At 36.4% G+C, this 22,038-nt stretch overlaps 1 protein-coding gene across 2 annotated transcripts in view; it reads left to right on the forward strand.

Moving 5' to 3' along the window:
- Positions 1-22,038, forward strand: part of LOC106069365 (alpha-2-macroglobulin-like) — a 237,685-nt gene that overhangs the window by 163,491 nt on the left and 52,156 nt on the right. For both annotated transcript variants that reach the window (XR_008778985.1, XM_056036079.1), the window contains exons 20-23: positions 5,248-5,367; positions 12,055-12,171; positions 13,505-13,642; positions 13,774-13,945. Coding sequence is in view for 1 of the 2 variants with exons in the window: in XM_056036079.1 (XP_055892054.1) it covers positions 5,248-5,367; positions 12,055-12,171; positions 13,505-13,642; positions 13,774-13,945 (547 nt within the window). In the remaining variant the exon portion in view is untranslated. The remainder of the gene's footprint in view (positions 1-5,247; positions 5,368-12,054; positions 12,172-13,504; positions 13,643-13,773; positions 13,946-22,038) is intronic.

Below are 22,038 nucleotides of genomic sequence, written 5' to 3' on the forward strand. Positions count from 1 at the left end.
GTTAGGGTTTACTGGCTCTAGGGTTTAGGAAAAAAATCGCCTCCCCCACCTCAAAACTTCTGGATCCGCTAGTGTATATATGTGTGTGTATACATATATATTGTTATAACTCTGGTGGTGGTGCGGATAGGGGTAGTAGTGTGTGTGTAATCAGTCGACGCAAATCGACCGAGGCCAGCGCTAGACGAGTGGGCAACTGTTACGAGTTGCGACTGTCCGCCGAGACGAGTGACAACACGACGGTTCGGGAAGGATCTGTGTTGTTAATAGTACTCGGGTTAGTAACGTCGGATGTTGTCATGTGATCGATCGAATTTCCGTCGGGTTCTAGAACCTTAATGACCCTATATAAGAGCGGAGGTTTTACAGTCAAGACGGCTCACTACGGTCCAGTTCACTACAGACGACATGGTTCAGTGTGATTTAGAGGTGTGGCTATGTACTGCGCAGTACGAGTACTGTCAAGTATTGTCAAGACGCCTCATGAATACGAGACTACGTCTTAATCTTGATCAGCGATCATGTCCGACTCAACGAGCCCAATGTGTGAAGTCAGTCCTGAACAGTGCAACCCAGTCCAGGACAAGGCGGAGATGTCAGTGCAAGAGTTGATGCGGCGGTACCGTTATAAACGTTGAAATATGTGTGCAGTATGTGTTACGTATTGCCCATTGTACAGTATCGGCTGTGATTTATTGGACATTAAAGTGTTACGTTAGTTTGGCGCACTGAGTTGTTAAGCTCTTTAAGTTGATGGTGTCGTGTACTAGCCAGATATTACCCGCGGCCCGTGGGGCTTGACTTGCGTATCACTGGTATAGTCGGTGATATAGTATAATAGATACACTTAAACAGAATAATACTTTTATAAGAAAAGCGAATGAGTGAATGTAAAAATATAATAAATGGAACTATTAAAATAACTAATCGTCCTAAATCCATTTTTTTTTTCTAAATCAAAACATCTCTTTTTATATAGAGATATATATATATCTAGATCTTTGTTCTATGTCATTTTACGTCTCGAGGAATGATATTAACCTTTTGCATCTTCTTGTGTGACTAAAGAGGCCAATCCTTGATACACAGCTGCAGTCACGGGTTGGGCATTTGTAATCAACAGGCGCCGTTGCATTTTCACTCTTCTTTCTGCTGCTGTTGTGTATGGCATCTGCAATCCGAGACTTTATGCTCTATCTCCAGTGCAACTTTTTCCCAGCTGCTAATGTCGATTTTGAAGATCTTCATGTCGTGTTTGCATACATCCTTATACCGTTAAAGTGAGAGACCAGCGGCTCTGCTGCCTTTTGTTAGATCGCCATACAGAATGTCTTGTGGAAGTCGACCTACTGGCATTCTACGAACGTGGCCAAGCCAGCCAAGGCATCTGCTGCGGATGTCCTGACTTCCTGCTCTTCGTAGCACTTCCTCATTGGTTATTTTATCTTGCCACCATGCTATACGGAAGTGAAACATTGTCAACCTACTCGTGGCAGGAAAAATAATAAAGGTCTTCCACCTCCGATGCCTAAGGCGGATCTTTAAAATAAAAATTTAGATCTAGATCTCTAGAAAATATTATAATTTTATGTAGATCTAGATCTAAAATCTAAGAATAAGAATGTCATAATAGCCTAGTCATTATATATATATACTGTAAAGATAATTTTTTATTATTAAATGTAAAAAAACAACAAAGAAATGATAATCGATTTTCGTAGGGACAAGAAAGAAAATGATATTGTTTCTGTAGCTGGAGAGACTATTGAAATTGTGCAAACCTTTAAATATCTTGGTACTATCCTAGACAATAAACTCAATTTTACTGCAAATACTAATTATATCAGCAAAAAAAGGCAGCATAGATTACGATTACTAAGAAAACTGTCCTCGTTTAATGTTAGCGAAAAGGCCTTGGCTATGTTTTATCACGCTCACATCTGCAATATTTTAAGTTTCAATATCACTGCCTGGTATGGCAATCTGAGCATTAAAAATAAAAATAAACTTTATAGAATCCTAAATGCTGCTGGTAAAATCATTGGCAAAAAAACAAACCCCATTTGGGCAGTTGTTTGAGACAAACATCTATAAAAAAGCTAACAAGATCCTCGAAATAAAGAATCACCCTTTGTGTCAGGATTTTGTGATTTTACCATCACAAAAGAGATACAAGACACCGATAGCAAAGACAAACAGACACAAACACTAATTTGTTCCCCTGGCAATCAAATCATTAAATAAGAACAATCTGGTATAAACTTTGTCACATGTAAATTATGAAAGAGTCTGGTGTGGATGTACACTTTGGTTTCTTACAGTTATAATGTTTTTTGTTTGGTGTAATGCACAAATTGTAAGATAAATTTCCTTAGGGATAATAATTTTTTTCTCCCCCCCCCGACCCCCCCCCCCCTCGCGAAAAAAAAAATTATATGTATTTATTATGTGTGTGTGTGTGTACAAAATCTTTATTACATTCTGACCCTTCATTCTTTCGGAAGACGTTTATTGTGCCCTAAAATAGGTTCTTCCATGAGTTAGTGGAAAAATTGTAGATTCTCCGCCATTACTAGCAAAGGGGTCTAGCGCTCCCCCAGCGCGGAGCGAAGCCCCGCCGCCAAGCACTATTTCTGATATTGAAAAACAACAAAATGCATATTCTGAGGTATCTACACTGCATTTTCCTGCTATTAAAAGTAATTTGCTTTTTTTCTTACACTGAAGATGTATTTAAATTTATCCTCAAACCCCCCTAGCGGGGGGTTTAAACTCAAAACCCCTTTGACTACGCTCATAGATTAATAGAGTAATTTTCTTTTATTTATATTGAAGAGGTACTTTTTAGCTTCAAACTCCACTGGAGGGGAGTTTAAACTCAAAACCCCTTTGACTACGCTCATAGATTAATAGAGTAATTTTCTTTTATTTATATTGAAGAGGTACTTTTTAGCTTCAAACTCCACTGGAGGGGAGTTTAAACTCAAAACCCCTTTGACTACACTCATAACATTTTTAGTGAATAATTTGCTTTGTTTTTATTATTAAAGAGGTATTTTTTACCTTCAAACCCCGCTGAAGTGGGGTTTAAACTCAAAACTGAGTCAAAACAATTTAGCTACGCTCATAACATTTTGAATGCGTAATTAGCTTTTTTTTATATTAAAGAGGGGGTTTATCGTAAATTTTAGACGGGGTTTTAAAATCAAAATCTTCCTTATCTGTGCTCTTGGAATTAGGGGATTTTCGTTTGCATTTTTTTTTGTTTTGTTTTATAGAAGAGGGGGAGTTAACTGCAAAAACCCCAGGTAGGAGGTTTAAAACTCAAAACCCCTGGTAAGGGGGTTTAAACTCAAAACCCCTAGTAGGGTTTTTTTAAACTCGAACCCCTCTGGTAGGGGTTTTAAACTCGAACCCCCCTGGTAGGGGGTTTTAAACTCGAACCCCTCTGGTAGGGGGTTTTAAACTCAAAAACCCCTGGTAGGGGGTTTTAAACTCAAAACCCCTTTGGTTGTGCTGGGGCAAGTGATGGTTTAGTATTAAAATCTCACCTAAAATAAACAAAATCAAAGCAAAAATCAGTCACTAAATTCCGACTCCCCCCCCCCCTTCGGAGGGGGGGATTTCATTTCCGGGGGATTTCATTTTCCCTGGCTACACCCATGAGTCGTAGCATATATAACTTATATAAGTGACAGATTTTTTATTTATTTTGTAATTTCTTAACCATAATACAAAAAGAAAAAGTATTGATTTGTCCGATGGGCGGAAGGCGATTACATGTATCGCCCCTCCTACCTGGTACAACCATTTTTCATTTTATATTTACTAATGATAAAATTTGAGTGTGTGCGACATAATATACAAATGGATTCACATATCAATACTATATAGATATTAAACTAAATTTGTTCACAAACTATAATTTCTCCATAAAAATAGAACTGCCCCCCACTCAGAGGGCTAGAGTGGGGAGGGCAGTAGATGCAATCGCCCCCTCCTTACCCCACCGAATCGGCCGAGATACCAGAAGGGGAGCGACATAATTTAAAAATTATATTTTAATTTAACTAATTTTGTTCACAAACTATGATTTCTCCATAAAAGTAGGTCCGCCCCCCCCACTCAAAGGCTTAGGTGGGAAGGGCAGAAGAGGTATTTGCCCCCTTCCCCAATCGGCCAACAGGGGAACGACATAATATAAAGATCGGTTAAAACACAAATAACAAGTTTTAATTATCGGTACATAGATATTAAATTTATTCTGTAAGCAAGCTGTGATTTCTACGAATAAATTGTACCGCCCCCACCACGCGAAAGTTTATGTGGGGGGGGGCGGTCTTAATGCCATCGCCCCCTCCCGACCCTACCAAATCGGCTAACATACTAGAGGGGGGCGAATTAATTTTAAAAATAGGTTGAAATATAAATAATTTGTATATATCATTAACATAAGTAATAAATTCGTATAAAAATTGTGTGAATTCTATACTAAATTTCGTCATTCAGGTAGCGACATAATATATACAAAATATTTTATGATATTAACATGTAATCTAAAATATGTACAATAATAATTTAATATTTACACAAATTGCGTAATTATCGATACTGAAAATCACCCGTGAAACTTAGGGTTGGTGGTGGAGGTGAAGCAATAAGCGGAAAATCATGTCTACATAACCTCCCCTGAATCTTGTAATGTTTATATCATATCATATCATATCATATCATATATCTGGAAGCTTTTTTTCCTCACATTCTCATGATTCTCATTTTTCCGTTTAGTAAGCTTTTCTTTTGTACCATGAAAATGCAGTTAAAATTGTTATAGTTAGTATTTTTTAGTAACGTTACCAATAGCCCATAGTCTAAGGATAAAATGTACGTTAAGATTTTTAAATTATCTTCAAACTTGGGGTCGCTAATTTCCGGTGCCTAATTTTCCGCTTTGTCAAAAATGCCCAAATTACCGGTGCCAAAATTAGGTGTGCCTAAAATTCCGTATGCCTAAATATCCGGTGCCTTATTTTCCAGACACCCAGAGTACTGCACAATGTGGTAGAGCGGTACGATGCAAAGGATGCAAGATACTTTATTGACAATGGAAAATAAAACAAAATTGGAGGGGGAGGGTACGTACGCTGGAAACAAATCAGCGGCCAGTGTTTAATGCTGCGACAATATACAAAAGACTTGAAATAGTATTTTGTTTTTAAACTTATTGTTTTTATTGCTTTGAATCAGTTTGATGCTTCAAGATTCATGTATATGCAAGTAGAATATCCCAAGTATATAGTGTGGGGAGAACAGATTGGTGTTCGAGTCACTGTCTTTAATAACTGGTATGATGATGACTATATGGAGGTTAGTTTGTGATGTTATTTTGTTACATGATACTTAGTATGAATGCATTTTTTTCTATTACACTTTATAGTAATTTAATACTAATATTCCTATAAAGTTTCTTCTTAAAGCTCACATGTTTTCCTATTTAAAAATAAACATATGCATATATACATTTTTGTCTTAAAATCCATATGAAGCACACAAGAGGGTAGTCCCCACTGTAAAGATTTTTTAAATATCAATATTTTGATGGGCCCAAAACATTTTAAGTGTTTTTTTAAACAAATTGTGTTTTTGTTTTTCTGTTTAGCGGCCCCGTAAGGGGGAAAAGCCGCTATTAGGTTTGTGCAAAATGTCCGTCTGTCTGTCTGTCCGTCTGTCCGTCTGTCACACTCAGATCTCGAAAACTAGAAGAGATATGAAAAATATTATTTCACCATTAAATGCGGCGTGAAAAGTTTAGGTGAACGGCTACTTTTGGTTTTCTAAAAGCAAACCGTTTAATTTATAAAATTATATATGCAAGCGATTTTTTCATAAAAATACACCAATTCTAAAACAATTACGTAAATGTAAGGGAGGCAATGTTACAATATGCTAACAAAGATGGACAATTTTTGTGTATTTTCATTATCACTAAATCAAATATTTTTATAAAATGTACAAGAAATGTTTACAACAAATATAAATAATAGTTAAAGGTGTTTTTTCTGGTCTACTAGCTGCTAAAATTAATAGAAAACATTTCTGTTTGTTTATAAAGACTAATAATGCACTTTGTATGTAAATGTCACGCACATTTTTTAAAATAGACTTTTTATGCAGCGACTTTCGTGCAGTAGCGTAACGTCGCAAAATGCCATGGTGCTAAACCAATTCCTTAAACTTTTTTTTAAAAATCAGATTTTATTTATTTTTTGTTTAGTGCCCCTCATCCGAATAAAAGAAGCTTATTTTTGTGCGTTTTGTCTGTTGGTCGGTCTGTCCGTCACGATTAGATTAACAAATAACACTAAAGGAAGGCTATTGTAAATCTGATTTAACCATTAATTTTTCATTCAGGAATATTGCAATAGTTTTAAGTATCTATAATAGATTGTTCCGAATGTTTTGTGAAAAACAAATCAATGCCAGCAATTATTTTTTGCTCTTCTAAATTATATTAGATTTTATTTCCATGCTTAAACGATGCAAGAAACACATGATCTTTAATACATTGTTCCGGTTTTTTAATGTAAATAGCATATAAATGCTAAATAAAAATATCTATGCCGATTTATATTTCAATAACTATAAAGTTGTTCCGGATATTGTTTTATAAAAAATAAATTATGTCAAATGATTGTTTGAAATTGCATAATTGACTAATATTACACTTATATTCTTTGACACTATGTCACTGTAGTTTATTTATCCATATCAACTGTTCCGAATTTTGAACTTAAAACAAATTTATGTCAAATGACTTTATTTTTTTCAAAAATATCGACAATAGATTGTTCAGGATTTTTAAAATAAGAAAGTAATTTACTAGAAACGATTATTGAAAATCACTTTTTATTTTATTTTACAATTAATTTTCTTGCCGAAACATAATAAAAGTTGTTTAATCGGTAAAGAATGTTCCGGTTTTTGTTTCGAAATGTTTGAAATCCCTCTTCTAATAAATAAAGAAATAAATTTCTCTTTTACGAAAATTGGTTGTTCCGGATTTTTTAATAAAAATATTTTAACTCTATTTATGTAAAATCGCACTTCTCTCTTACACTACATTTAACTTTCTAGCTAAAACGTTAGAAAATCTTATTATCGTTAATAATATGTTCCGATTTTTAAGGAAAACAACTTCCTAACACCAAACTATGGTTTGAAAATCTCTCCATAAGGCTATGGTACATCTAATTTTCATAACAGCTCATCCCACAAATTTAATTAACGGTATCTCACTATAAATGCATAAACATCCGGAACAATCTATTATAGAAACTTAAAACTAATGCAATGTTTCGGAAGCGAAATTAAATTTTAATCAAATTTTCAATAACTTTTAGTCTTTTTTTTTCGCTATTAACATGACGGACAGACAGACTGACAGACAAAACAAAACAAAGCTTCTTTAATCCCTTTATATATATGTTATATACATATTTAGTCTAAATAACCATCAAATGAAATGCTAAAAGAACTCAATCGGTGCACCAATGTCTATGAACCCTCGAGAAGCTGCTCGTATAGAAGACATTTTTTTAGTCTAACTAGGACGTGTGATGTAATGGAATTTTTTTTTCTTTGACGTCATATGGAGTTAATTCTTTAAATTTCTTCTTCTTCTTCATCGTTCTCATTGTTATGTTGGAGTGTTCATATGACTAGACCAATACATGAGATGAACTGCGCAGTGGTTTCCAAATCAGGGAGCTCTCCATATAGTTTTCTTTCTATTGGGGTTTAATTCTTTAAATGAAATGCTAAAAGATCTCACTCGGTGCACCAATGTCTATGAACACTCGACAAGCTGCTCGTATAGATGACATTTTTTAGTCTAACTAGGACGTGTGACGTAATGGAATTTTTTTTCCTTTGACGTCATATGGAGTTAATTCTTTAAATGAAATGCTAAAAGAAATCACTCGGTGCACCAATGTCTATGAACCCTCAACAAACTGCTCGTATAGATGATATTTTTTTAGTCTAACTAGGCCGTGTGACGTATTGGATTTTATTTTTCCTCTGACATCATATGGAATAAATTCTTTAAATGAAATTCTATAACAACTCTGTATGTTTATTAAACCTCGTAATGTGACTCGCATTTTAAAAATACAATAGCTAGATTTAGATCTAATCTAGATTTTTTATACTAGATCTAGATTTTTTTTAAACACTAGATCTAGATTTTTTTTAAACACTAGATCTAGATTTTTTTTTTACATTCGAGCTAGATTTGTAAAAACTAGATTTAGATTTAAGTTCTAATTAAAATCATTGTAGAATCTAGATCTAGAATTTCTTGGTCTAGTTTAGAATGTTTGTTGTTTTACATGTTTCGGATGTTCCTTCAGAGTTGTAGTCCAAACCTCCCTCAGGACGACGGGGGATGGGAGCGGGTAGGGTTTGAACCTGGGACCATCGATGAATCCAAACGACAGTCCAGCGCACTACGCGACAGCCTTGATTTAGACTAAAATAAATTTTTTACAACGTCAAATGAATCTTTGAAACATTATTACTTTTAACAATCAAAACAAAATCACGTCTTGGATATTCCTTGCGATATGCGGATCTGACAGGGATCCGTCTCCCACGGGGGCCGCCTCTGAGTTTGTGTGTTAGCACAAACTCTCTTTGTAATCTTGTTTTGTTTTGTTTTCGCATTTTACCGACAATACGTTCATGGTTAAGAAATGTGACGTAGACATGTGTTGAAACTAAGTTTTTATATCTAAAATTATAAGTTTTTAGAGATGCTATTTTTTTTTGTGTTTTATATGCATTTGACGTTACTTTAGAAATGAAGATTTTTACGTCCTACCCAGCGATGACAGGGAACATGGTTCGAAGTCCAGACAGAACATTCCATATTACAAGGCAACCGTCCTATTTTGGTCTGATTTAATGTTCCGAGTAATTAGTGAATCAGATAGGAGAGTGGTGACTGTCATGTTCTCAAGACTTAGTATCTAGTAAATACTTTGTCTTCTGTACTACGCTAAACATCTAGTAGCTACATGTTTGTACATAATCAGGGCCGCCGCGAGGGTTGTGGCCGCCTGCGTGCGAAATTTAAAAATGCCGCCCCCCTCCCTTTTTTTTTTTAGAAAAAAAAATTCATTAAGACTGAGCTGGACACTGTGACCTAAAGCGCTCTTTGATTTTTGTAACATTCCTTTTTCTTTTCATATTCGCATCGTTGTCGTATCCCCATTCCCTCTAAGATGTTTTATTTTCAATTTTAACTTTGCATTTTTTGTAAAGAATGTAATGAAAAAATCCGTGGGAATCCCTCGCGCGCCGCTTTTTTTTTTCTTCTTAACTTTCCAAAATTATTTCTTATTGTACAAATATCGTCTGTCTCCCCCCCCCCATCCCCCAAGTTTTCAAAGGATAATGGAATCAGTAGAATTTAAATAAAATATTTAAGTATTTTTATTAAACCAAAAATTTAAACAATAATGATTCTTGGAATAATGTTTTGGCCGCCCCTTACATTCGGCCGCCTGCGTGCAATGCACACATTGCACAATAGGTAGCGGCGGCCCTGAGTACATTACCTGCTAAAGAATGGTTTTTACGTTAGTTGTTCAGTTGTATGAAGTTCTGACGATTACTAACTTATTGCTCATTATTTTAAGACCTATTTAAACTAGGGTTGAATTTATATCAGTATACACAGTGTCATCCAGGATTTTATTTCGAGGGGGGGTATTTTTTTCTCCCTCTCCCCCCCCCCCGGCAAAACAAAAAATATGTGTGTGTGCGTGCGTCTGTACATAATTAGTCCCTTCATTAGTTAGTGGAAAAATTGTACACTCCCCACCATTGCCACCAAGAGGGTCTGGAGAAGCTCTGTGAGCTCCCCCAGCGCAGGAAGGAGCCCCGCAGCCAAACACTATTTCTGGTATTAAAAGCCAACAAAATACATATTCTGAGGTATCTACAGTGCATTATCCTGCCATTAAAAAGTTTTATTTCAAAATCCGTATGTGCTAATCTTACTGACTTAGATCCTCCCGCGTCGTTCGGCGCATTGGGCGGCAAGCTGCTTCCACAAAAATCTGTCACTGGCAATGTCTGGAGAATCATCCCACCTGCTCTGAGAACCTCCATGAAAGTGTAGCGTTAAGTTGTACTAGGTTATCCCTGTTTGCGCTTTCCTCGTAATGGCCTCCATGTCATCGCTACTCTTATTATGAGTAACTCATTTTGTCGGAGAACATGTCCCGTAAACCTCATGCAATCTTAATAAGGGGTCGACTCCCAGTTCGGCATAGATTTCCTTGATTGAGAAACGATCTCTATAACTGACTCCTATCCGTCTTAGCCATCTTTGTTGAGCCACATTTAGACTTTTTCCATTTCGGCAGATGACTATTCACTACACTTTATTAATGGAGCCCAGCCTCTGGTAGAAGTTACCTCTATGGCTACGCGCTTGGAATTAGATGACTGTAGTTTGCTTTAGATTTTATATCAAAAGGGAAGTTTTATCCATAGACTATATATAGTCTATGGTTTTATCGTCAAAATCACTTGGTTTTGGGAGTAAACCAAAAAAATTTATGGATTTTTTTTTAAAATTCCAAACCCCATTAGATATGGTCATAAAATTAGGTTACTGTAGTTTGTTTTAGAATAAATTTTCAACCTCAAAACTCTCTGTATGGGATGTATTTAAACTCAAAACCTTCAGGAGGGGTTTTAAACTTTTAAAAAAGCCCTCTAGAGGAGGGGGTTTAAACTCAAAACCCCCATTGGCTTGGCTATGCTCATAGAATTTTCAGTGTGTAATTTGCTTTTTTTATATTGAAGAGGTGTTTTTTTTTTAGCTTCAAGCGCCGCTGAAGTTGGGTTCCCTTTGGCAACGCTTATAGAATTTTGAGTGTGTAATTTGCTTTTGTTTATATAGAAAATGTATTTTTTTAGCTTCAAACCCCGGTGAAGGAGGGTTTAAACTCAAACCCCCCTATGGCTACGATCATAGCATTTTGAGTGTGTAATTTCCTTTTTTTATATTGAAGAGGTATTTTTTAGCTTCAAACCCCGCTAGAGGGGAGTTTTAAACACAAACCCCTCTTGGCTACGCTCATAGAATCTGGTGACTGATGTATGGATAGTCTTATATTAATAATGGGGTTTTAAAATAAAAATTTTCCTTAGCTATACTCTTGGAAATTGGGGATTATCGTTTGCATTCTTTTTTGTTTTATAGAAGAGGAGATTTTACTGCAAAACCCCATGGTAGGAGGTTTTAAACTTAAAATCCCCTTGGCTGCGCTGAGGCAAGTGATGGTTTAGTATTAAAATGTCACTTAAATAAATAGAATCAAAGCAAAAAATCAGTCACAAAATTCAGATCCCCCCTCCCTTGCGGGATTCATTTCGGAGTATAGCCTCCCTGTACTCAAATGGAAACTTTCACAAACTAAGCCTAATCAAATGAATAATATAATTAAATGTAGGTCTACTCTAATGAGCCGTTACTCTAGCATTAAACAAGTCCATTCGGATTAAACTTGAAAAGTAAATAAGGGCCTCCACAATAGCCCTTCCCAGGTCCTCCACAAGTTAAATCCGACACTGAGCCCATGCTAGAATGCTTTGGAAGAAGACATGTTCAGAGGGTACCATTGCTGTAATAAAATAACATTTAAAATGGTCCATTTCGGTAGCCCTATTTTCAATATGGACCACAGCCCTAGCTGACTGACCGATTCATTTTCATTCACCCCCCCATGAAGAGGATGTGCTCAAGGCAGACATTGTTGTAATGTGTTTGCGATGTCCTTTTAATTAACATCTCTATCTTATCTTATCTTATCTTATATAATACAGAAAAAGAAGATGATTACGTCCTACGCGTCATGCATTTAGTCATGCATATTAACCAATGACTTAAATCGTTAAGTTACCTCCCTTCAGTTATTACGATATAATGTTTTTCGTATAGCTATTATATTGCTGTTTTATATTCTCTTTTTTTTCCAGATACTAGTGACCATGCATGAAGGACAAGATATTGAGTTTGTTAGTGTTGGAGAAATGGGCTATGTCACCTCATATAGTCCTACTACACATAAGGGAGATCATCAAACTATTGTTTTTGTAATATTATCTTTTTGTTTAAATGGAAACTCCGATGGTTTTGACATTTTTTTGATATAATTTGCGTTTTCAACTACAGATAAAAAACGCCTTATCATTGGTTCAGTTCTTGTAGCTGTTTGTAACGATAAGTCAAAGACGAACAAGGAGAGGGGGCGGCGAAAAGAAGTTTTTAGTGTATGTAATTTATATGAATATTAGTAAAATTACATGTTTAAAAAATAAAATTTGAAGAAGGAGACGTCGTTTTATCTTTTAATTTAAAGCAAGTAAAGTTCCCCTTTCAGACATTATGGTCTATAGGCCAGATGATGTAACGGTCATCTGATTCTGTGGCCTACGGTTAACGAGGGTGTCATGTGGCCAGCACAGCGACCAACCGCCTTTACTTTTCTCCAACTAACGTCAGGTACCCATAAGAGCTGGGTGGACTCAGAGGCTCCCGAAGATCCCGAAATTTAAAATTCACCAGGATTCGAACCCTGGACCCCGGTTCGGAAGCTAAGTGCCTTACCACTCAGCCACATTGCCTCCTCTTTGAAGGAAATACCGAAAATAAAATACAAAGGTTTGATAGATTTGAAAGCTTTTTTGACGAATAGCTGTGGTCAAGTTGCGAATCTATCAAATCGGTTCTTAGCAAGCGCCTAAGAGGTAAAAAGAAAGAAACCTGTGTACCTAGTAGTTTGCTGCTCTGTACGACAGTTTAAGAGATCTCTTGATCAGTGAGTGAGTGTTATTTGGTAAATATATAGTAGAATTTTTCCCCTTTGATTAAAATCTTTAGAAAAGTGTCTACCTTCATTTATAAAAAAATCTATTGATTTACTGTATAATGGAAAACCATACAGTAAAGAAAGTTTACAATCTCGTAAAAGAAATAGATCTAGATATTCTAAGCAAAGAAAAAATGCATGTTAAGAGTAGATCTACATGCTTGACTATCTTTGTCAGTAAGATTTTTCTCTCCTGACCACTCAACATGCAACAAACACTATCGCGTCGTCGTCTTGTAGTGATCGACTAAACATACCTACTGAAGTTCTAGGCTAGACCTACACTGACCAGTTTTTTAGAATCAGTCGGTGACACGGCCTATTTACTTTTTGGGACAGGGGGTGTGTGGGTGAAAATGTTACTATTTGGTTATTCTGATGTTTTAGATCTAAATAACTAAATTTTATTGAAATGTGTCAATAACTCAAGAATCAAATCTGAAAAACCATCGAAGCTTCCATTTAATATCTACCTATCATTACTTAGTCTAAAGTCTATTTAAGTGCTATCGATGAGTTATTTCTTTTAAATTTCTGCTTTTCATGTGGTTTAAAAGCTGGAGCCAGGTGATTCTCAAGATATTTACTTGCCTATTGTGCCAGCTAAGTCTTTCAGGAAAGATAAATTAACTTTTAGAGTAACTGCTGTGTCTTTTATGGGGAAGGACGAACATATTGGAGAGATGATTGTGAAGGTAATTTCCAGCTTGAAAAGGATAACTTTCCTTGATTGAAGAATATATTGTATTAATATATTTTAAAGTTTCATTTTAATTTAAATGTAACTTTTTTAGGCCTTGATAGTTGAATCATTGTACTATTACAGCCAAATGGAGTACTGAACTATTATCATACACCCTATCTGATTGACCTGATTCGATACCCATCGATTGATTTGCCCCAGTTCAAAGTCAATGTTCCAGAATTATTTCGTAAGCAGGAATACCGACCTAATCTTTATGTTCCACAGTCACCTAAAGCTACAATAAACATTTTTGGTAGGTTTTTCATAAATTTGTGTGTATATATATGTATATATATATTGCTTTTAGCAGTCCCCGGAAGGGTAACGCAGCTATTATTTTGTCTAGGCAATTGTTGTTGTTTTTTTTGAGGACCTTTGTTCGAATCCTGAGTAAAATAAAGTTTCCCTTTAAGACCTTGCAATCTATTTGGGTTGACTCAGAGGCACCCAAAGATCTTGAAATTAAAAATCCCAGTCTTCACCTTGATTAGAACCTGGAACCCGTGGTTCGAAAGCCAAGCGCTTTTCCGCCCAGCCGCCGCGCCTCCGTTCGAATACTATTCGGTGCCTATTTATTTTATTCACCTTCTTCTCTCAATAACCTTTGTACATTAGTGCTACTATTCTGTTACATGTCATTTTAGTCATCATTTGTTTCAGCACTAAAAGCTTCAAACTCCAAAGCATGACCACGACAGCAGGAATATTACTTGTTTTATGATTTATAGAATTAAAAACATAAACAGTTTTCAAGTTTATGAACTAATGAATTGAGATTTCAACTACACATTTCCCTAAGGGCCAATTCGCCATTTATTATGTCGATTGGGTTTATGAGGGCCCGGCTCTTATATGAATGTCGCCAATTACTCTGATAGCAAATAATGCAATACTTTTATCAATGAAACGATCATGGCTTGACTATTCCTTGTCTTTAGGCCTATTTGCGGGGGCTGCTTCTCAACCTTTACAATTCCTCTATTCAGCTTGCCAATACATGGTGGGTGGGTGGACAAACACGGTTATCCATAACGGTTTCCACGACAATGGATTCACGACTTTTCGTTTACGCGACAATTCGTTCACAGACATTTCGTTCACCCGAAAATTCGTTCACCCAATATATTACTCACCGACAACTTGTTCACCGACATTTGGTTCACGACAAATCGTTCACATTCCAAATCGTTCACTGTCAATTCGTTCACCGACAAATGGTTCACATTCCAAATCGTTCACTGAATAGAAACATATTGTTAATATTATATATTCTCGTTGCGTGTTTAATTTGTTTAAAAGATTTGTCGGTGAACGAAATGTCAGTGAACGAATTGTCGTGGATTCGTTCTAGATCTAGAACCATAACTAGAATGAATAGATCTAGAACTAGTCTAGATATAATACTAGGAGGAGTGCATTATTTTACGTGACTACGCAGCACCAGCTGCGACACACATAGTTTGCCACATCCAACGAAAATATAACCAATGTATGCCGGTGGTCGATTTAGATTCTCTTTTCGCCGTCTACGTCTGTCCTTGGCAGTGGATTTTATTTGGTGTATCCTGCTATCTCGTTCTGAAGCCGCCTGCAGTCAGATGCTCTCATCTATGTCAGTTAAAGCAAGTTGGTGCCTAAGCTGATCTTTAAAGTGTTTCTGTGGGACATCTCTGTTACGTCTTCCACCTTTCTACTCACAAAAAAAGACTGCCTTTTGCAAACGCTCGTCCCCCCATACGGGATAGTGCTTTCTCTAACTGTCGAACCATAAGAAGTCTATCTATACTGTCCATACAGGTGTGTTCTGTATGGGGACTTACCGGAGGATTCCAGCTACCCGTCGCCTCAGCGTGGCGCTTCCGGTGGAAACGTCTAGTAGTGGAACTAGATAGACCAAGAACGAGTAGCGAACCAGGTCCTTTCGGGATTCCCTGGGTGAGCTTTTTTTTTATCTCTCTCGGGGTAGGGATGGAACTAATAGCCCGCACACCAGTCCCGCACGGAACAGTGGCGGTAACATTATAGGAATATGAGACAAGCTTTCCATGGTAAGTGCTGCCCTCGGCCATTTATTGCGAGTGGGACCCGTTCCGGGGGCGGTGCGCTGTGTACGGGTACGGTCTGGTTTCCGCCCAGTCACCACTACGGCCGCTACTACTTGTGACAAGTCAAAAGCTTGCTGTCAGAGTCACTCAAACTTATCTCAGCATTAATTATTATTTATTATTATTCATTTATTTTATTTCTCCATCCTATCCCCAATTTCTTCACCCGCCCCACCTTTTCCTCTTCAGGCTAGACTTAGTCCACCACCTTGGAGATAGCTAGGCCGCGTCCTTTCACTTATCTCCCCTTGATCGGAGATAGATAAACACACAGTCTCTTTGGTCTTACCCGCCGGATGTCTGACGGTCGCAGTTGACACCACCTTGGGTGCAATGCAAGTCACTCTTTCTTACCCCCCCTCTCCCACGTCTCTCTTTGATCAAAGAGATTACTTGGGTCAACACGCCTCGTGACACTCCAAGGTGCGACTCTTGTCGGACTTCATCCACGCGAGAGATAATCTTTGGCCTATCGCATTTCCTGTTTCCGCCCATCTCTCCCGGACCTTATAAGGTAGACTAAGTCAAACCAGACCCGCTCATTTCTCTATCGCTGGAAATCGAGTCTGGACTATTTCATTCACTCTTACTCTTAGAGGAATACCTGGTGGTAAGCCGAACTTAATCACAGTTCCATCTTAATTACTTTGTGCATATTTCTCACTGGATATTATCATGAGTATTTTATTATTTCATTTATATTTAATTAGTGCATTGTGTATTTCTCACTGTCGTAAGTAGAAAACATAAACATGGAATATGTGTATATATATATAATTATGTATTGCATTAATCTATTAATGCTACGTTGCTCAATTGATCGTTGATGCAACCATGTATATATTTGTACATCTTATTTTATTTCCTTTATCTCGGTTGACCGCCTTAATAATTTTACTAGCGCACTAATACTGCGCTTAGAAAAGATATATGAATTATCTCCTCTGTAGTCATTCTATTTTGGCGAGAGTTGCGCCCCTTGAACGGACGCTCTCCCGATTCAAGCGCTCCATTGTTCTCGGCCGACGGTCGTATGTAAACTAACCGTCATGGTCGCTGACCACCGCCCATTCCACCCCTTTCTCTTCCAACTTGTGTTGTTTATTTGAGATTATTATTTCCCCTTTTATGTACATTTTTATACTGATACTATCAGCCATCTATTTTCCAAATCCCATTTGTCATCATCTCCCCACTGTGCTCTAATGCAATTTTGTCAATCTGACGAATGCACCTCAGTCAAGGGCATCAATAAGATGCATGAGAGACATGCCTTAACTTGTCTTTATTTATCCGCAGCCTCCTTCAGGTGTCTGCCTATGTACTTACTGCTATTCAGCACTGCACTACAGCCTATTTGCTATTGAGTATCATCTACTGCCTACTTGGATCTTCTCAACTACTTACTTGGTGCTATCGGCTCTACGTGCCTGCCTATTTGACAGTCCACTTGTCAACCCATTAGGCACGACGTCCCTATAGACCCAGAGTCTGTGAGAGACGTCATAGCTCCACCTGGAACTCCGCAACTCACTGGATTTATTGTTAGCTACGCTGCCCCCGGCAGATCAGCTTTGCCCGCAGTACCCTTGTGCCCACGGTAGCCGGCCACCCTCCCTACTGTGCCCACTACAGATATCAGAACTTTGGATTGAGACTCCACAAGAACTGTATCACCGGCGTCCCTCTGCCCGCTAGAGCGCCACCTCCAGCTGCAGAACCTCAAGCCAGGACACAGCCAGCAGCGACCCAAGCAGGACAACCAGCTAAATTCAGAAGACAACGTGACATACTCTCTTATTAAGTGCAAGAGTGATGATTAAATATAGGCCTAGTATTGATTAGAGATAGATGCAAACCCTCCCCCTTTTTATTCTTCTATGTAAATATTTATGTAAATAAATATTCTTCAATTTTAACTTTGTATCTCTCTTTCATTGCTTGTCTCGTTGCGTGCCTGCTCCCGATTTATATGCTGAGGGGTCGGTGTGTGATAATTTCGAAAATAATCATCCCCTAGACATTAAACCAGCCAAACACACGTCACTTTCGCTAACCTGTCACACTACTGGAAACCCTCAGCCCTCAAACAGGACACGGGATGGGGAATCCCATGTCCAGTCCTGGTTGTTGGATAAAAGCTTTCTAACAATCAATGGGACAATGGCGCTTATGGCGCCGATTCCCTACTAGACTTCATTGAAGGTATGGTGTAAATGCCAGGTTGAATGTCAATGAACGTTGAATATTAGAGACTGATTGAATGGTGTAATACTGGGTTCTTACTTCCTGAAGTGCTCTAGACACGTGACGAGACAAACACTATACGACTGACTCAAGTCCGTTCAGCAGACAACATTAAGTTTATTTACAACATAATAATAATATACTGCACTCCTTGTTAGTGCTACAAGTCAAGAAATAATAATCCTATCCGCATAACAGCGGTATCAAAAGTATCCAATACGTTAACAACAAATCACGTCCGCATCTCAGCGGGTAACAATAAGAACAATTACTACTAGTGACACTGGAGCTTCAACTATAGATATCCATTGAAATACGAATAATACCTTAATATCCAATAAGCACATTATGAAATCAACTCTCAAATATTATTAATCAACAATGACTAGTCCTTCGACTCTCATGCTATATGCATACATATCCACCAGTCCAGGAGGAAACGTCCAACCTTCCTGTACCGGGAGCAAGACCTTACTGACTTGACTTGACTGAACTCAAAGTCAACTTTGTTCATTCTACTTCCTGTTTTCTACATCAGGAATTCCACGTGTCTTTTAAACTATTAACATGACGTGAACTTTAGATCATGCAATGTCAACTAAGACTGTGACATTACGCCCTTTCCCTCAAAAAAAGATTTTGAAAAAATCTTTTAAAATTTAAGTAATAATACTATTAAATGTATAGTCACATCTTTTGAGAGAAAAAATAATATATACAAATGTACAATTTGTTCTACAACATCTTGCACATGTCTTATCATGCTATCAAAAAATTTTGATGAGACTAATATATGGTCTCATTTGACCTTACAATATTTGAAAAAATATTTGTCTGTGTACACAGTACTCATAGTTGTCAACATTACTCAAAAAGCAAGTGTTTCTTCTTTACACAAAATTTCAAAGTAAATTCTTAATTCCTCAATAGAATGCTTTCAATATTAATTTTACAACAGAGTGAGAGCAGCCGTGAAAAATGCTCGTATACAAATATACTTAGTTTATCCAATCAGGTTACATAATCAAATGAAAAATATTGACAATGGTTACATGGTCAAATTAAAAAATATTGACAATGTTCTCTCAAATAAATCAATGCAAGTGAAATATATCTATAATAAATATGTATGTTGTCTCAATGGTTTGTGTACGAAAATAATGACAATGTTTTGACAATGCAACTAAATCATGAAAGTCAAGAAAATATATTCTTCAATGATGATTTATGGGGAACGTCTAAATCATCAAAGTCATAAGCATATTAAAGCGTGAAGGTCGTTATCATGATATTCATTTGGCTCATATGTCTTACTGTGAACTCAAGTTGTTTTAACATAAGTATAAGTTACAATCTTCTCTCGAAAAATTAGTTTACGCTACACAATATCAATTATATTACTTTGAGCCATTAATATTGATCTAATAGTCTTCATCAATCAAATACAACGTTCTTTCAAAAAAATCAGTGCTTACATCACATATCAAATATATTGCTTCACGAGCCATCAATAATGCTCCAATAAATTTCTCATATTAAATACAATCTTCTCAAAAAATCAGTGTCTACAACACATATCAAATATATTGCTTCACGAGCCATCAATAATGCTCCAATAATTTTCTCATATCAATACAATATTCTTCTCAAAAATCAGTGTCTACATCACACACTATATATATTACTTCACGAGCCATCAATAATGCTCCAATAGTTTCTCATTAAATACAATCTTCTCCTCAAAAAAATCAGTGTCTACACCACACTCTTCAAATATATTGCTTCACGAGCCATCAATAATGCTCCAATAATTTCTCATATTAAATACAATATTCTTCTCAAAAATCAGTGTCTACATCACACACTATCAAATATATTACTTCAGGAGCCATGAATAATGCTCCAATACTTCTCATATTAAATACAATCTTCTCAAAAAATCAGTGTCTACAACACATCATCAAATATATTACTTCACGAGCCGTCAATAATGCTCCATTAGTTTCTCATATTAAATACAATCTTCTCCTCAAAAAATCATTGTTTGCATTACATATCATCAAGTATATCGTTTCAAGCCATGAATTAAGCTCAAATAGTCTTCAAAACTGATATGTGAAAAATAAATTCATCAGTGAAGATCAATGTCACATTCAAATCTATACAATTTACAAAGATTATGTACATTTGAAAAAATGAGAAATACATTTCAATAAATAGTGTCACATACTCAGGTTCCATTATGACTGAGTTCTGTTCAAATGGACTCATGAAAAAATAATTTACATATTTTCAAAAATTTGGACACATATGACTTTTTGAAGTGTCATGTGTACAAATACAATCAAAGTTATATGTAGAATATGGCATCAATAGATTCAATGGATGAGTAATCAATAGTGACAAGTGCTGTGCCAAAATTATATTCACAAAATAATCAAGTTCAAAAAATGTAACAAAACAAAGTAGACCCTGTTGTTAATTTGTGCTAGATGTAATGTACAAATTAGTCAATAGTAACAAGTGTTGCGTCAAAATGTACCAACAAAATAATCAGAGTACGAGAAATGTGTCAATACAAAAGTACAAGAGCTAAAAAAATAAGGCTCTAATTCAAGTGATAGTATATATATACACAATATTATTACTTCAAATATGCGATTGTAACATGTTATATGTGCAGTGAAAAAATGAAAAAAAAATTAATGAGAGAATAAAGAGATAAATTAACGGATAAGTGACGAACACAAAAACAATATAGATAACAATACAGTCTGCTTTAAAAGAAATCAATAAATAGAAGACTTTGACAGGAGAATCACAGATGTGTAAATACAAGACTTATACAAACAATATGAATACGAAGAGAAATTACACTACGATTGTACAAACATAAGTATATACGACTAAACAAAAAATTTCTGAGTGATCTAGAAGTCCCTACCGAACAAGGCTGGTCTACTCGGACCTTATTAGGACTAGGAGAACAAAAAGAAAATCCCTAAAGATTCCTATCAGATGAAGTGAAATGGAACGGAGCAAATAAATTGTGCCGCCTCAGTCTCAAAACATAAGACAGACCCACGCCGACCGCCCTTTAAGGTAACAAATATAAAAAATGAAAAACAATTTAATATGGTTCCAAGAGTTATCAATCACTAACTCTATATATAATCAACTTCAATTACTGCTATACCACAGCAAAATCAATGTACTTTATTAATCATATATCCAATTCTTAATTATTACTTACAGATTCTTTATTTTGTAGACTAGTGTAGATTCATCCCCTTTTCTCTTGTAGCTTGTCAAATACAAATACAGCTTTAGTAATTCAGTAATAATCCATGGGTAAGGTAACTAAGTAATCCGATTGAGAATACACATCAATGTGAGCATCAAAGTAGTAGTAAAATAATCCAGTCATATGCCATAAGATGGCTCAAATGCTCAAGTAATGTCAAAAAATATTTCCGCTTGACCTTTACAATTAACACAAGTCCAACAGGTAATCCAAATAATCCAATAAGATAATCCAAGAGGTAAGTGTAGTAATGCAGGCACGTGTTATTTCTTCAGCGTACAACGATGACTAGGAGAGCGCCAATAGGTAGTACAAGTTAGTCCAGCTTCAATTTCAAAGATCAATAATCCAAAAGTACTTGAACATTCGTATAAATAATCCAATAAATCCAACAGTACTTAAGTGGAAGACTTCAGCTTAGATAATCCAAATATGTAAAGTCTCTGAAAAAACAGAATGACCATAAGTGAACAGAGGTCTAAATGGAGGACCTTCTGTATAGCAATGTAAGGTGAAACCTGACAATGCAAGAGCGTGTCAAAAGTTGGTGACGAGCGCTCACGTGGAAAAGATGTATCATCTGTCTTCAGGCGACGCCTTGAATTTTTCACCCACACAAATGTATCAGCTGTCTTCGAGCGACGCCTTGAGTTTTTCACCCACACAAATGTATCAGCTGTCTTCGAGCGA

Source organism: Biomphalaria glabrata, chromosome 7 (genome assembly GCF_947242115.1).
Source record: "Biomphalaria glabrata chromosome 7, xgBioGlab47.1, whole genome shotgun sequence".
NCBI lineage: Eukaryota > Metazoa > Mollusca > Gastropoda > Planorbidae > Biomphalaria > Biomphalaria glabrata.